Here is a 17,594-nt window from a genome sequence, read left to right as displayed (position 1 = left end):
AGGACACACAGGTGTGAACAGGATTGTGTCTCTTTCACTCAAATGATAGTTTACATAAGGTATGATAGGGATACACTCTTGTTTGCAAAGCTTGTGTGCTCTAATGAAATGGAAGGCACGAAATAGTCGCCTTAACAACGAGTGTTCAACTTGTAAAATATGAACGTTTCATTAATGTTTATTGTTTTTGGAAGCAGCCAGACAGGTTAAAAAACTAGGTAAAGAAATGTTTGGCTTTGTAATTAAAATTTCGGGGATTTGAGATTCAAGTTACTTTCAGACAGTTTAGTTGAGGTTGATTCAAGTTAGTTAGTTTTCCCAGAAAAAAGGCCTCAAGATTTATGTTTCCTTAAAATTTTAGTTTTCATCTTTAATTTCCAAGTAAATTTATTTGATTTCCTTTAAATTTGAAATACATCATAGGTTCCCTTTGTATAAATCTCAAATTAGTTTTTGATTGAATCATAATTGCAGATTTCCTTTATTCAGTTTTAAAGTTAGATTAACGTAACTGCTCAAGTCATCCAAGTTCTTACTACTCACACCTACACTAATTTTCTTTCACCTTCCCCCTCCCGATCCCCTATATCTTCCGGTGGTGTTCATTTTGTATGCAATACTAGTTCGGCCACTACCCTTTTTTCCACAAGAAACCGGACTTGGACTGACTTGAGGCCGCGTCCCCCACCTTGCTCCGTAAAACGAAAACGAAAACGAAATTCTTAAATTCTTAAATTCTTAAATTTTTTAATTCTTTAATTCTTAAATTCTTAAATTCTTAAATTCTTAATTTTCGAATTTTTATTTTTTAAGTTTCTCAAATTCATCAGATCATCAATCATCAGATTTTTCATTTTTTTATTTTTCAGTTCTTGAATATTTAAAATTTCTAAATTCTGAACTTTCCATTCTAGAATTTAAATTTTGGAAAAGTTTTTGAATGTTAGAATTTTGAGGTTTTCGTAAATTTGTATATTTCAGATTTTTAAAGCTTTTTAATTTTAAATATTTAAATTTTTGAATCTTGAAAGTTTTTTTTTAATTCTTAAATTTTTAAAATTTATAATTTTTCAGTCTAGCATTTTTTTTTCAATTTTGGAAAAAAAATAGTTTTTGAATATTAGAATTTCGAGGTTTTCGTAAATTTGTATATTTCAGATTTTTAAAACTTTTAAATATTTAAATTCGTAAATTTTCAAAGCTTTAGATTTTTTTTCAATTCTTAAATTTTTAAAATTCCTAAATTCCTTATTTTTTTAGTCTAGAGTTTGTAAATGCTAGAATTTCGAGGTTTTCCTAATTTTTTATTTTGTATATTTCAGATTTTTTAAACTTTTGAAATTTCGATTGGCAATTTCTGCAATTTTTCAAGTTTTGAATTTTAAAATTTTTGAGCTGTTAAATTTATAAATACTTCAATATTAAAATTATTATTCAATCCTGCATATTTTTAATTTTGAATTTCCAAATTTCAGATATTAAAAATTGTTGAAATTTCCTTCCTTATTTTATAATTATTTTGTTATTTGAAATTTCTGAAATGTTTGTTTTTCCATATTTTTGAATTTTTATTTTTGAATTATTTGTATTGTTGAATTTCAAAATTGCAGAGTAGGGGAACTATACCCTTTTTCAGCCTATTTCTATTATCGGCCTATCAGCACTTTGGTCATGAATTACAGCTTTCATAAAGTGTTTTTGACTGTTCCAAAGTAATAAATAGCTCAAATAAAAGTGAGCAAGCAACTCTCCATTGTTGATACATCTGAAAATGTTGATTTAATAGCGAAAAACTGCAAAAGTGATGAGAATTGGTCGAACGGCTTAGAGTGATTAAAATGGGTATAGTTCCCCTATTATTGATTTTTCATTAAGAAATAGATATTTGTATGATTATTGTCAAGTTTATTTTCACTCTGGTTTACTTCATGTTGGTCCCGCCAGTGTGGATCAATCGGACAGCGCAGGGGACTCATAATCCAGAGGTTGCTGGTTGGTACTAGCAATAAATAGTTAGCGACACGATGGCTGACAGCTATAAAGTCAACTTCTCTTGTTTATTCCATTTTGACCAAAAAATTAAATCTGTCCATTTAATTAAAAAAAAAGATTTGGCGAGGATTTTCAATATTATTATATCGAAAACAAAATTATTGAAATGTTTGTAATCATCAGTCGCATTCAAAACTTTTTCAAAGTAGAAACGTCAAACGTTACGTTCCGTTTTTCTGTTACTTTTCAGCAGGTACCGCTTAAAAAAAATCTTTTCGTGACTCTTTCCTTTACCGTTTCTTGGGTGTTTTTATATGGAGTTCTGGCGTTTCTTCCGATCTGCGTATCAACCTTATGCCGACATGTTGGTTCATTTCTGTCTGCTTAAATTTTTTATCTGGGCAATTCGATCGGTCAGGTCGATCAATTTGACCTAAGCTGTTGTGATTTTTAATGGGGTACCTTCGATTATTTTTAAAAGCATCTTGTTTTGACGTTGGACTAAGCATAATTTTAAGATGATTTTTCAATCCTTAGCTAAAATTACGAATAAAACAACTTTTTTTTCTTATTCAAACGGATTTATTCCCGGCTCAAGCGCGTAGCTCTGGCCATGCGGTCGATTCTGCCCAACCAACTCCACCTCCCGAAACTTGGCCCGCTTGATGGCCTGCCGTACCCTGTCGCGCTCCCGCTGCGCCCGAACCTCGTCATCGTTTCGGGCGGCCCTCCGCTGGGCCTGTCGTATCCGGGCCCGTTCGCGCTCCTTGTCCCGCTGCTCGGGCGTCATGTTGGCACGCCGGCGCGCCGTAGATATCCGTTGACGCTCGCGGTGCTTCCGCGCCTCGCTCATCCAGTCTTTGCCGGTGGGATCGATGCTGCTGGCTTCCAGCAGGACGTGCCCGTAGGAGTTGAAGGAGACGGGGAGGAGTTCTAGCTTGACGGCTTCGGTGACCGTTTGCTTTTCTGGCGACTCCGTCGCCGGGAGGGTTTTTACGAGCATCTGTTCCGACTCGCGACACTGCTGGAGGAAGGCGAACGCCTCGTCTAGCCGGATTGCGCAAGCTTGACATAGGACCTGGGGCAGCCGGATGTCTTTGGTGAGCTAGAAGAGATGCTTTTGGTAACATTATGGGCTAATCGATTGAGGGAGCATCGCAATTACCATAATTTGGGTGCACTCGAAAATCATGTCGTAAATCAGCTTGGAATGCCGCAGCGAGCTGTTGGACAGCGGAATCGGCTGCGAGAAGATCTGCACCCGGCAAATCCGGCAGAATGCGGACATTGTGGGGGGGGCGACGATATGGCACAAAGGTTGCGGATTTTCAACTCTTTTGGTCTGTTGATGCTTCTGCGAGTTCGAGTTCTGTCAGATTTGTTTATGTTTTGAGATTGCATGTGACAGTGTTGCCAGCTTCGAATATTTTGTGGATCAAATATCTGTGGTATTCAGCTTGAAAAATCTGCGTCGCAGATTTGTGGGATATTTCCCAGTCTGAAAAGAAATCAGTAGATGTGATTGTTCTGGGTCGAGTTCGGGTCACGCCGGTTTTTAGATCTAGAGCAATTATATCGAGCCTAACGTTTGCGTATAAGCACTTTGAAGTTCAATTACAGCTTCTAAAAGGCGTTTTCAATCAAAATCTAGGGGTAGTTAGATTAGTAGGAAGTGAGCAAGCATATTTCCATCAAAAATGTTGCAAAATAGTGAAAGCTCAGAAGATTTTGGAATTTTTCATAGAAGTAACAAAACACGTTTGACCTTAGTTGTTAGCCTGTGCTTTATTCTTTCGAAAATTAAAATTTTTGTTACAAACATAGTATTGTTCACAATAGCTGATCCCACTCGCCGAAGCAACTGTCCACAACCAGTTCGCGGACCTTTTAAACTATTTCCTTCGGATTGAAACAATCAAACTCCCCCCATCGATCAACCACCCTTCTCCACCAACAGCTTCGTTTCCACCAGCCCATTCACCGCCACTGCCCCCAACCGCGAATGGTACTTGCTCCGGTGCGTCGCAAAGTCCTCGTCGAGCAACCGGCCGCGGCACAGCTTGCACGTGTAGTACAAGCGGCGCGCGCCCTGAAGCCTGTGCTGGGTTAGTTTCGCTTCCGAGCGGCAGTTGCCGTTGCAGCGGTCACAGCGGTACCGGGCCGGTGCCTGCGAGGGAGGATGCAGTTCGGCGAGGTGTAGGCGCAGGGATTCCGCGGTCGGGTAGACCAGTTGACACTTGCAGCAAATTTCACCGCGGAGGAGCAGGAACCGGTATTGGGCGGTTTCTTTGAGCGGTTTGAAGAGGGTGGGGTCGGCGGAGGTCAGTTTTAGGGGGACGGTCCGGGGTTTGTCCAGGGAACTGGAAAGAAAGTTGGAGAAGGTTAGGGCTTTGGAAGGGTTTTAACGGGCGTTGACCTCACCTACTTTTGGTCACGAGTAGTTCGTCGGTTGTTGGTAACTTTTTCACGGCCAACGTCGGGTGATGTTCCGCACGATGGGTTTCAAAGTCCTGCTCGACGATCAGCAGCTGGGGGCAGGCTTTGCAGAAGTAGAAAATCTTTTTCGAAGCCAGCAGCTCGTGTTGGCGAACGTCCCGCTCGGTCCGGCACGGTTCCGTGCAGGTGTCACACTTGAGTTCGCCTAATCTGGGTTTGCGACCGTGGTCGCGAGCCTGGTGTTGACGCACGGCATCCTTGGATGGGAACAGCTTCTGGCAGCCGCAGCAGAGGACACCTTTCAGGAGTTGAACCTTGAAGAAGTCCACTTCTAATAGGGTGTCGAAAAACTGATCATCCAGGTCCAGGTCGATTATCGACGCAGCTCGCGTCGACTCCGGCTTCGACTGGTTCAGCTCGATCAACCCGTCCATCGTTTCGGCGCTGGGCTCTTTCCGTTGCTTCTTGCTTTGTACTGGCTGTGCGACTTCTTCGCCGACTCGCTTCAAGGTTCCCGGAACAAACACCTCCTCCAACGGGTCCGGAACGGTCTCGTCGTTTTCAGGCGCCTCAACCGTTTCCTCCTTCATCGAAATAGGCACGACTGGAATGACGAGGTTTTTCATGACCATTGGTTTGGCTTTGCGCGCCGGAACAACCGGCTGGTGGGAACCCAGGTGGTTCACCATCGTGGTGAGCGTCTTGGCGAAGTAATTGCACTCCGTACAGCAATAGGCCGCCATGCTGGGTTGGCCCTTGTGCGGTCGCACGAGCATGTAGTTGTCGAACGGGCTGGCACATTTGACGCAGGTCACGTCCAGGGTTTTGAGCGGATTGCGCGCGTTGCACCGCGAGCACTTGAAGCTGGATACCTCCGAGTGGGTGTAGTGCTCGCTGTCCGTGAGGACGCGGATCTCGAACGCGACCAGCGTTGACGAAGGCAGCGAGCTGTTGAACTCCGGAGGTTTCTTCTTCGTGGTCGAAGGCGTCGCGGACGCCTTAGGCGGAGAAGCTCCCTTGGACTTGTTCAGAATCTGGCTCGTCAACTGCTTAAACTCCGAAGGTGAAGAAAATACCTTCTTCTTCGCATTCAACCTTCCCGGCACAATCTCTGGAATGTCCGACTTGGTAATCCGCACCGTATCCTTCGGAAGCTCCGGTTTGGCCACCATCTTCACCGACTGCCGCCGCTTGGCAATCTTCTTCAGCGCCGTCCTAGGCGGGGGTTCCTGATCCGCCTCCGGCAAATCTTCATTGTCCGACTCAATCACCGGCGTCCCCGTCGTCTCCTTCGCCTGCAACTCGCAGCGCAACTTCACGTTCGACTGCCGGCACACCTTCCGAAACTCGAACCCCACGTTCAGCTCGCTCAAACATCCGTCGCACGTGTACTGCGGCCGGCCATCGTCCTCTTTCACCTCAACCCCCGCGTACTGCTTGATCATCTCGTTGATCTTCAGCAGCTGGCTGTCGCAAATGCAGTACACCGAGATGAGCTCCTCCACGTTCGACCGCAGACAGATCCGGCACCGGTAGTCCTCTTCCTTGTCCTGCAGGGCCGGATCGCGCACGTAATCACCCCAGGACTCGCGGCACCGCCGCCAACACGCGTACGCAATGTCCAAATTGCCAAGGCACTTGTCGCAGATGACCTGCGGCATTTTGTCGCACATCGAAATCTACAAAAAAAACCAAACGCCCCATTAATCCTCTCACCCCACACAAAGCATCGAAACCAAACTAGTAGTACTCACCGGAACTCCGGCCACGGCCAGCGTCATGTGCGCCAGCAGCTTCTTCTGCGTGGACGCCACGCAAAACACGGAAATAAGCTCGTTCGCCTCGACGCCCAGGCAGATGCGGCAGCGCAGTTCCGCGTCCTCCATGCCTGCCATGGTTCTCCGGCGGGGCGGAAGGAAATTCGACGGGAAAACTCCGGAAAAGTTTGCGAAACTGCGATGCGTGATGATGCTGTTGATGTTGACGAGTAGCGGCCGCCGCGATGTTTGACAGTTTAACGATTTTTGTGCATTTTGGGCCGCCGAGGGGTGATGCAAAAAAAAAGCAAGAGGGCGGCTGATTTGTTGCACGTTGATGGGAAGTTGGGCGCAAATATGACCATTTTTACACAAAACACAAAGCCGTATACTGTGAATACAAAGAGACGAGTTGTGGAGTTCTGTTCTCGACTCGAGGGTCATTCCAAGATTCAGTGTATTTAGAAAAAAAGCTTAATCGTCAGGAACCATTACATAATAAATAAATAATAAATAATACCAAAGCTTGGCAAATTCATTTTTTGTGTTTTGAAAAAGAATTTATTCCAACAGCAGAAAAGTAAGGCATGTTTGAACCTGGGTCCCGAATTGTGTTTCGCAAAACGGCCTCAATTTTGAACTGTCAAAGTGGATCCAATTTACTGTTTGCCAAAAGTAGTGAGTATTGTTATCGATATTTTTTTTTTTTGCAAGTATGAAAAATGTGTTGCTTTTAAGGACCTGGAGTTGAAGTCAAGAAATCTTAAGAAAGACGAAGGCGTGATCGTCATTTTTAATAATTATTAATTGACGTTGCTTATGGAGTCGATGCGGTTGTATCCATACAGAAGCTGTCTTTATTGTTTGATTCCGTTTGAAACCCTAGTTTAGTGTAAATATTCTCAGTTTGTTAGATCAGCTTCGCTACAATTAGCGATGTTTTTTCGCTGGACCAGGAAGAGCTGCAGAATTCCAAAATCAGTCAGGGAATTTATCTGCGTCATCGCAGAATGACACTCTCGCCGCAGTACAGCCAAAAACTTTACTGACATCTACTGTTTGAAGGCACTTTAATGTGCGTTGGTCCGTTCCACACTAGAATACTGCTGTTCTGTGTGGAGTCCGTACTACGAGAACAGCGTAGCGCGAATCGCGAGTGTGCAGCGAAGGTTCATCCGATATGCCCTTCGATCTCTACCCTGGCGGGATCCCTTCCAACTGCCCAGCTACGAAAGTCGCTGTGAGCTGATCAACCTGGACACGCTAGCAGTACGACGAAATGTGTGCCGATCACTCCTAGTTGCCGACGTTTTGACCTCGAGAGTGCAGTGTCCGGCCATTCTCCGTGGATTGAACATTTTCGCCCCCATTCGGTCTTTTCGGAACTCCCCATTCCTACGTGTCCCTATCCGTCAAACAAATTATGCGATGTACAGTGCACTGACAGGGCTACATCGGGCGTTTAATTTTGTCGCTTCTTTGTTCGATTTTAACTTGTCTCGTGATGTTATCAAAAGGAAATTCTTGTTGTTCTTTAGACGTTAATTCTGGAGCAACATTTGAAAGGGGCGGTACGACATTGCTCTTACGTCCTTTCGTCCCATTTAAACGCGTGTAATGAAAGGCCGTAAGAGCAATGTCGTACCGCCCCTTTCAAATGTTGCTCTGGAATTGGGTACTAAAGCCCTATCTCAATTTTTATGTACAACGGTAAAAAACACGATTAAAAACCATTTCTGATCACTTTTTTCATTTTAATGCAAATTTTTTATTTGACAAGACAACATTTTTTCGATGGATCAACTATGGTCTCCTTTGAACGAGCTGTCAAGTAGGAGCTTTTCTGTCAAGAAGGACCGCGAGGTTAATTTTTCAAAATTGATTTAAAAATCAATTTTAAATACTTTGTGGTCGTACAAAGGGTCATTGTACTCAGAAAAATAAGCTCTATAGCTGTAAACAATAATATCAGCAATCTAAGCTTCATTTTAGGACCCAATTTATGTATTAGTTTGTAAGGTAAAACACCATTGGGGCCCGAGCCTGTTAATGTCCAAATAAATAAATAAATAAATAAATAAATAGCAGTTCTTCGTCACCCGTAAAAAAGAGAAATCTCTTCTAACCGATCGAAACGCGACAACTTTGATTATAAAACAGCTCATTTACCAGTAAGAAAAAAATTATGCTTGAACAGCCACCTACTTTGTAGATGTCAACAAAGTGGATTCATTCGAAAATCACGTTACGCATTCTCTCTATTCATCACTTAGGTTTGAACCAACAAAACATTTTGTTGATTCGAAAATCATAATTTTTGTTGAATCAACGCTAAACCTCAAAGCAACTTTTTCAAAACAACATAGAACTTTTGTGGAATTGAGCAAATCAAGGTTTGCTGCAACGCAAAATTTTTGTTGATTATATTCAACAAAAATTTGGTTGAAGCAAGCCTCGTACAGGCTGATTTTACAAAACATTTTTCTGCGTGAAGCAGAGTCTCGGCCCGAAACTTCAAACACGAACAAAAGCAGCGAACCGAAGATTGGCAATGACGTTTTGGAATTTTGACAGTTTGGAACGCATGAATTACCCCATTATCGGTTTCCCGCATGGGTGATGTGGAAGTTGTTGCACATGGCTGAAGTTGGGAATTTTGCAACTTATTTTAATTTATGCTAAATTTCAAAATTTAAACACGAATCTACAGCGAATCGATGTGAAAACTAAAGATACACTAAAGGCACGATGATTTGATGTGCAATCTTGATCAGAATCGCGATAAAAGAGGTTTAAATTGAAAATATAGTAATAAAACAAATTCTAGTCTAGAACTTAACGAAATTTTGTCTGTTTTGTAAGACTTAATGTTATTGCACAATGGTTATAGATTTAATTACAAAAAAGTAAATTGTTCAGTTCGTCCACAAACAATCTCATGTTTGTAAACAAACGGTAGCTCATATCAGGCCATCGCCGGGGTCCTGGCGTGAAGCTAAACAATGTAAATGCGTTAATGTGGATTTGAAACAAGCTGTCTGTTCTGCTCACATCAGTGAATGTAAACATTTGACATAGGCGAGATATACGGTTTGTTTACAAATCTTGAGTTTTTTTTAAAGATTTTATAAAAGCTAGTGTGTTTCATTTGCTTATAGGACCTTTTTTCAAAAAAAAAAAAAAAAAATGCTTGCGAAAAAAAAGAGCTGTCAAGGAGGACATTTTCTGTCAAGAAGGGCCGCGAAGTTAATTTTTCAAAATTGACTTAAAAATCATTTTTAAATCCTTTCTGGTCGTACAAAGGGTCATAGTACTCAGAAAAATAAGCTTTATCAATAATAACTTCACAAATTCAAGCTTCATTTTAGGACCAAATTCAAGCATAATTTTAGGGCCCAGCTGTAAAATTTGTTAGTCCAGAAAAAATATTCATAAAAAATCCAAAATTTACTAATTTAAAAAGACTAAAAATTTAAGAATAAAAAAATCAAAAAATTGCATATACCACAAAAAAAATCTCAACAACTATAAACAATCAGTTCTCAAATTTGCTAAATTTAAAAACTTGCGTTGACATAACAGTATTAAAAGAATGTATAAAATCAAAAGAACACTTATTTAAATATTCAGGAAAACTGGGACAGTTAAAAATAAAACATTTAAATAAGAGCAGAATGCAAAAAAAAAGACTTTAAAATGCAATATGTTTTTTTCGGGTTTTTGATTACGGTAATGAACGGTCTTAAGGAAAATTTCAAATGGGCAGCTGAGCAAAAAAAAAACAAAAATTCAGAATACAGATTAAAATATTTCAAAGTCCCTTAATCAAAAAATCAGAAGATCCAAAATTAATATAAAAAAAAACTTTAAATTTAAATCGAAAAAAAATTCGAGTTAAAAAAATAAAATAAGGAGCATTTAAAAAAATCTAAATACCAAACATTTGAATGTAGTCCAGACCGTGGTCTTGACTCGATTATCGGAAGTTTAAAAGCATTTCAAATATTTTTTTCTAGATTGTTATTTTTTTACTTATAATTACGTCATTTTGGAATAAAATTTTCCAAATTACTATAGACCATTTTTGGAGTCATATTTGGGCACAGATCCAAAACAAGACAACAATAAAACATGTTTTTTTCGTAATCCATATCCGTAGTGATTTTTTTTCAAGTACTTCGTTTAATCGGGACCTAGAGACTGTTATATGAAATTCCAAACTACAATTTTAAAAAAAGTTATTAAATTAAAAAAGAGTTATAAATTGAATAGTTTGAATACCTTTAATTCTAAAATTCAGAAAGGCACAAAATAATAAAAGAAATAAAAATTAAAAAAATCTATCAGCCGATATAGTTCCAAAGTATAATTCTCATACTTGTAAAAATAAAGCTGTAATAAATAAAAAAAAGAAATTCAAAATTAAAAATTAAATTTGACTTTAACAATGCTTTAACCTTTTGTTTCTTGTTCTGGAACCAGAAGACAAAACTTCAATGCATCTTAGATAAAGCTGTAGGAAATTTTGTTCGTTGCGCTAATTCTGTTGGTTTACGCTTTTGCTGAAATTGATTCATTTGAACCTAAATCACCATCTCATTACTGAAATCTGAGTAGATTCGTATTGACAAACTGATGAGATTTAGGAATCATCAAGTTAGATTTAACAAGATTTAGGTGATTTGTTCGCATAGATTCTAGAAAATTCACCTTGCTTGGAAACTGGTCGTTTCATTGTACATATTTTTGTTATAAGGGAAAACATGTGGGGTATGCGGGCCTGGGAACAAACGTCAACACGGTGCCGCTGTAAGAAAACCTAAAAGGGACAGTTTGGTGGACGTTTTGTCATCAAGTTTGATTGAAAGAACGCGAATCGTATTCTGGGAAAAAATATATTTTATTTTAAAAAACCAAATCGCCGTGCAGCATCTGTGAATCAATTGTTTCGCAAAACACAGTTTTAAAAAATTCAAATTTTAAAAATTCTAGGTATGCAGTGTGATTTTGCTTTGTTCTGTAGAGTGTTGTTTTGGTTGTTCCGATGCGCTCTCTAAGCTAACGACAATAAATACAATTTAGATTTTTACTCACACGTTAAAAGCACATTTTTTAGCTGGTTTATTCTGCATTTTTTGGGGCTTGATTAAGATTTTTTTGTTTGTTATTTTTTTCTGTAACATCTTGTTTATATACTATACACACTATTTATGTAGTAGAGTAGACTAAAGACACAAGGTTTGTTTGTAATATATTTTCTATTATTTCAGAGTAAGGTAGTGTATAACCAATAGACTAAATTGCAATTCCAACGATAGAGATACGGTATATCAAGATATAAAGAATAAAGATAGTTTTTTTTTTCAATGTTAAATATCACGTATCACATAATATTACTTTTTTTCATTCGCCATTTAGGGCGAATAATCGTTCTACATAACACATGGGTTTAGTTTTCTTTTCTTTCTAGAGTGGCTTTCAGAAAAAAGGTACGTTCACAAAAGAGTAGGTGAGTTTTTCAATTGAGAGATTCAGTTCCACACAAAAACACGTGTCCCAGTAGAAAGGACGTGGCTTTCGAGTGTATAAAGAGATAGTTTTAAATGAGACAATTTGGCATTGAGGGGGGAAACGATAGAGAGAGAGAGTGAGCGAATTATAATGATCATGACAAGTGCTCGTTAGTGACTGTTTGAATTTGATGCTATCAATGCCTGGCATTTTGCGTCTAAGCTTCTTTTCTCACTTTGCCTGGTCCAATTCTAATGTAATCTAGCTGATTGTTGCTGCTTTTCGGTTTGGGTAGCTGCACTTCGTTTTAAAACGTCTTTCAATTTGTGACTAAATTTTGAGATTAAAACTTTTCGAGATTATTTTCCGGAGGTGCAAGGATAGTGTTTGCGGTCAATTTTATTTTCGGGAATACACTTTGCATTTTGCGTAGAAGGTACATCAACAGTCTTGCTATGTGTTAAATGCTATTTTAATTTGTATTCCAAAGTTGAGTAACATCGATTAAAAATTTTCTCTTGCTACTTGCGATTCAAAACGCGCTTTGCCAAATTAAATTTCCAGCGCGGTTCAATGTCAATGTCTGTCCAAATAAGGGCATTCGCGCCAATATTAATGCTGTAATGGTGTTCCATTGTATTATTTGTTCTTCTCTTGCATGTTAACGTTGTAGTGGTAGTGTGTAGCGAGAGAGACACGACTTTACTTTACCGTTTTAGTGATGTATTATTTGTCATTTAGTGATTGGTTCCAAGTGGCGGGACAAAGAGCACGCGAGCGCGCTTCGAGTCCGTTTTGTTGTTGTTGTTGTTGAGTTGACTATACAGACGTACTGTGTAGAGTTGACTCGCCGCGACTGGGTCTGGACGCGCGGGCTAGCAATTGCTACCAGTATGGTTCACTAGAATTTGAGAGATAGAGAATAGGGAGATAATTAAGTTTAAAGCTACACAAAAATAAAGAATTTAATAAATAACTAATTAGCAAACAAAAAAAAACTTATTTAATGCTTTATTTGAGTAATTCAAATTATTGTGTAATCGCCGTTAAACGTTTTGACAAATGTCAAACTTCTTTGGCGGCTGGAATTTGTACACGTTCCTGTGATTTTACTCACATTGAAATTAAATTTAGTCCAAATCAAGGAAATTCAAAAATGAGTACAAAGTATCCAACAAAAATTACAATATCGTAGGTTTTAATTTAGTGAAGTGAGATAGACATCTAGGAATGCCACTTGAACACATGTTTGATAAAGTGTTTTGTTATATCTATTCATTAGTATATGCGGGTATTTAACCCGCAATAATACCAAAACGGAAGAATAAATAATGGCCTATCAGCAAATATTTAACTTAGAAAATTGTACGTAGTTTTGAAATTTTATTCCATCAAAAGAAATCTAAACTTCTACAATGGGAAAGAACTTAAATTAGCATTAACTTGACGTGGGATTTGTGATGTTGGCACCTAGAGTCATTATGTTGGTTAGAATATATGAGTGTTTCGAAAAAGTACTTGCTAACTTACTGGGAAAACTAGCTAATGCAGTTGTTTATTTGCCTTTAATATGAAAACGACAATTTCGTGTAGATTTTGAAGTATTTCAAATCTTCAGGGATGGAATAATCGCAAAAAAAATCATTTTCGTTTGTGATTTTTTTTTAACAAAAAATGACAGATCATTTTTCGATGTGTGACGTTACACCTGCAAATGTAGTAGTGAAATACAGTCGACTCTCTGGTTGTCAATATCCAAGGGACCGTCGAGGAAGAAAATCATCAGTTTACAGAACGATGCAAAATGAAGACTCGATTGAAAATAGGTTTTTCTTGGTACCCAGCTATGGGAGAGAATCATGGCAACGTCCAGCAAACAAAAACAAACTAATGTCAAACACCCTTCAAAGCTTCGTTTCGCAAAGAAAAATGTCTATGCAAGCCATGAGATAGTGACAATATTGACAACCGGAAGAGATTTTTAAACCAAACAGAATCCAAGGGACCGTCGAGGAAGAGATCCTTCAAGCTAGAGAAAATATCGAGGAATAAAGCCAATCGAAGTATGCAGTTTGAAGGGACTGAAGAATTCATCGATAGATGAAGCAATATTGATATCGAGAAGATCGACAGCCAGAGAGTCGACTGTAGATGTATCTTTGAATAATCAAGATAATGATTTTTTGAGATTCCTTTTACCGATCTTTCGAGCATGAGAGAGGAGAGTCAAGTTTCCCTGAGATTTTTTCTCTTCATGAGCGTCAATAGATTTTCTTTTGATGATGATTCTTCCATCGCTGCAAATCTTACGACAAGTCATTTACGTACGTTTTTTTTAATTAAGTCTCTATGCTAATTTGACATTTCCAAATCAAAGGTAACAAACAAACAACTGCATAGCAACGTTTTCTAGGTTGATTGTAGGTAGGTAGGTACCAGCAATAATTTATGTACTTTTCGAAATAATTTATCTACTCGAAGTTGATTTTATTGTAGCTTGGCCATAACTAAATTTTCAAGGTAATTTTTCGTTATAAACATTTTAGGTAAAAGATGCATGGTCGTTAGAGATATTTTTCAAACAATGGCAAAAACATATGTTATCAAAAAATCTCTAAAATATTAGTGTGATAAAAAAAATGAAAAATCAAAACAAGAACGAAACCGAAATTTTAGTTTCTTTATTTTGATTATAAAATTACAAACATTAATGTGGTTATGAAAAGGCAAAAATATCGATAAACCAGACCAAACAAGAGTCGAAAAATGTAACAAAAAATCTGAGTCGTTAAGCTGGTGATTACGAAAAATATGCAAAATTGCAAGTTACCAATCAGGTTTGTCAAGATATCTTATTTCAAGCAAAATGCTCAAGTTCCATTTCAAAATAAGTCGCAAATAGTGAAACACCGAGAAGATTTTTTTTTTTCAGTTTGGCACCGGGCCAGCACAGCATCCATTGACTTTACTTTGACTGGAAATTTGGTTGGAATCGAAATTTAAACAAAGAAAGAAAATAATAATTCAAATTGATTTTGATCTGGTTTTGTCAAAATTTACCAACACACTCTTCTAAATTACTAAAGAACACTCAGATTTTATAAAAAGCCTTAACTTTTGAAGACATTCGCTGCGAGGTTTAAAATTTGGTGAATTTCACTCAGGTTAAATTAAATTTTGAGTGGAATCCCCAAAAAGTTGACATTGCGTCACCTGGTATAGATGCGTGTGCCTTGAATCAAGGCATTTCAACAAACAGGTGACGCAAAGTCGAACTCTGTCTTATTTGCAGCGGTACGAAAATCCCATTCCTGCTTTGTACGACGATGAAATTGAAAAGAAAAGGTTCGTCCAAGAATTGTGACCAACGGCTGCTTCTCTTACCTTGCTAGATTACTGGTAGCGTGCGATCGCGGCCAGCATGGCGGGCACGAGCGCCACCAGCAGCGAGCTGACACCGAACGTGGATCCCGCTCCGACGGTCACGTCTTCGGGAGCCTGGCTCAGCGGTTGGCTGGTGACGGCCGCCGCTTCCTGCGCCAGCGGAGCTCCCAGATTGATCGGTCCGTTGTTGGGATCGGGGACGAATTGGCCGTTCGAGGGATCGTACGAACCGGGGGTGAAGATTTGCGTCAGCGGATCGTACTGGCCCTGCTGGAAGATGTTGGTGTCGGGGATGTAGCGGCCGGGTGTGAACACGCCGGTGGCGAAGTCGTACTCGCCGGGGGGAACGTACTGTCCGGTGGCTGGGTAGTATTGGCCGGGGGGTGGATAGTACTGCTTGCCGGTGGTTGGTGGAGCAGGGGTGGTTCCGTCGTACGCGGCCAGTGGGGTTTCCGAAGCGTTGGTTGATGTTTCGGTACCGTTGACGGACGCGGGTTGTTCAGCGTCGGTTGCGTTATTGTTCATGATGATGGGGGTGTTGGGAACGCCGGAAGCTCCTCCTTCTGGAGTGGCTGGAGGTTGAGGGTTGGTTCCATCGGCGGCAGCTGGGGCAACTGGTGCTGGGGCAGCAGCGGCTGGAGGACCGGAAGCTGGACCGGCCGCAGCTACGGCGACACCTGCAGCGGCTGCTGGGGCGACTCCGGCAGCGGGAGCTTCTGCCGGGTTAGCGTTGACGACGGTGACACGATCACGGTAGATGACACGATCTTCTGGTTTAAGGGCATTGTAGATGGCGGCACCAGCGGCTCCAGCTAGGAGACCGGTTCCGACGCCAGCGGCGATTCCTCCGATACCGATTCCAGATGATTGTGGTCTATATGCGCCTGCTGGGATGGCCGTGATTGGGAAGCTTGGGGCAGGGGCGTAGTTGACAGGGGGAGCAACACCGCCACCGCTTAGACCACCGTGAGGGAGACCACCTGTGAAGCCACTGGCCGGAGCATGGTAGTTTTGGCCACCAGATGGGAATCCGCCGTACGGAGATGGAGGGTGATAGCCACCAGGTTGACCGTAAGCTCCCGGAGCATGACCTCCGAATCCTCCCGGTGCATGACCTCCAAAGCCGCTCTGTTGATGTCCACCGTACGATCCGGGCTGTCCAAATCCAGGCTGTCCGAAGCCACCGGGTTGTCCGGGTTTGAATCCTTGATTTCCGGGGCTGTACACCGGAGGAGGCTGGTTGAACGGCGAGTGGACGTTCGGGTTGTTGACGGCCGAGTACGGTGGAGGTCCGCCGTGTTGCTGGTTCACGTTGTACGGCGGTGGCGGAGCTCCGTGAGTCTGATGAGTATTGTGGGTCTGCTGAACCGGATACGGTGGTTTAGCGGCGCCCTGAACCGGATACGGAGGGGGTTTGGCAGCGTTCTGAACCGGATATGGCGGGGCAGCTGCCGCTGGTTTGCCCGCCTGGTTCTGGTTCACGTTCCATCCGATGGGCCGGCTATTTGCCGAAGTGTCCACCGGAGCCGACGGGTTCGGCTTCGGTTTCTGCTGATAGCTCGAGCCATAGCTCAGACTGCCCGGATTACTGTAGCTCTGCGGAACCGTCTGGCTGGGTTTGGCCACCCGCCCGGTGCTGACCCCGGACGAAGAACTCTTGCCGCGGCTTTTGCTCGTCTTTTTCGCCTCCAAAGCGGGCAAAAAGTTTGAAACGCAAAGCAGCACGCAAAACGTGACCACTTTTAGCTTATTTTTATCAATCCTCAATGAAGATGCCTTCCGTTTCATTTTATTACTCATTTCTCCTTCAACCGCGAGTCGTAAAACACTCGCACACACTGCCACAAAACCTGTTTGGGGCAAATAAACCCCCCTCCCCAAGATCACTTAATGCGTTTCTCTTCTGAATATGCGAAATCTGCCCCACCACTTGAAATTGAAATCGATCCAAGTAACCCTAATTCACTTATGCACCACACAACCCTCTCCAAAACTCTTAGTCCCAAAAATAGCACCCGCGCGGACTACTTTGTTGTGCCTCGCGAAAAAAATAATTTATGAATCTTTGTCGAACGCGAAAAATCAATAGTTTTGGCGACCGATTTGAGAAAACACGTCCATTCACTACAAGCTGCCACGGTTGAATGTTGCAGTGCACACCACGACGACGATGAGAGCGCTGAGTAACGATGTTGTTTTTACATGGGATTTTCCCCAACACAACTATGCTTTTGTGGGAGTGTTTGTAACGTAGACATAACCGTTGGGAGTTGTGGAGTGAATGCCGGATTGTGAGATAATTTTGATAAAATAAACAAAAAAAAAAAAACAAAAAAAAAACATTTTTTTAATTTATCATAGGGAAGTTTAAAATATATTTTTGATTCATCAAAATGTTTTGAAAGCTAACCATTTGAAATACGATCTTATATACCCATCGATGAGTCGAGAAGTCGCTGTACGCAAGGGATATGACCACTGCCAAACTGTTAGTTAATTTTAACCAGTATCCAG

The 17,594-nt window shown here is 41.0% G+C and overlaps 2 protein-coding genes across 3 annotated transcripts in view; both read right to left on the bottom strand.

Annotated features, from left to right (window-relative positions):
- The window catches only part of LOC120420491 (trithorax group protein osa-like), a 111,325-nt gene extending 94,085 nt beyond the window's left edge, over window positions 1-17,240 (bottom strand). Inside the window, exons 1-2 of one of the 2 annotated variants that reach the window (XM_039583537.2) lie at window positions 15,081-17,240; window positions 11,179-12,597 (exon numbers count right to left, since the gene is read on the bottom strand). In XM_039583537.2, the coding sequence (XP_039439471.1) occupies window positions 15,090-16,880 (1,791 nt within the window). In that variant the 5' untranslated portion in view covers window positions 16,881-17,240 and the 3' untranslated portion in view covers window positions 11,179-12,597; window positions 15,081-15,089. Of the gene's footprint in view, window positions 1-11,178; window positions 12,598-15,080 lie in introns of those variants that run through there. The other variant, XM_052709123.1, reaches the window with a different exon arrangement.
- LOC120420503 (uncharacterized) lies at window positions 2,472-3,372 on the bottom strand. Its single transcript, XM_039583556.2, has 2 exons — window positions 3,158-3,372; window positions 2,472-3,097 (listed from the first exon to the last, which is right to left on the bottom strand). The coding sequence occupies exons 1-2, from the start codon at window positions 3,278-3,280 to the stop codon at window positions 2,561-2,563; spliced, it is 660 nt and encodes a 219-aa protein (XP_039439490.1). The 5' UTR covers window positions 3,281-3,372; the 3' UTR covers window positions 2,472-2,560.
- Window positions 17,241-17,594: the final 354 nt, after the last annotated feature.

This window comes from Culex pipiens, chromosome 2, assembly GCF_016801865.2.
Source record: "Culex pipiens pallens isolate TS chromosome 2, TS_CPP_V2, whole genome shotgun sequence".
Classification (NCBI taxonomy): Eukaryota; Metazoa; Arthropoda; class Insecta; order Diptera; family Culicidae; genus Culex; species Culex pipiens.
This window is presented reverse-complemented; position numbering and strand designations above follow the sequence as displayed.

Excerpts from the sequence above, each read along its gene's own strand:
- LOC120420503 (XM_039583556.2), bottom strand. The coding sequence starts at position 3,280 with ATGTCCGCATTCTGCCGGATTTGCCGGGTGCAGATCTTCTCGCAGCCG. Across the intron at positions 3,098-3,157 it reads TCGAGTGCACCCAAATTATG|CTCACCAAAGACATCCGGCT; the intron begins GTAATTGCGATG and ends CATCTCTTCTAG.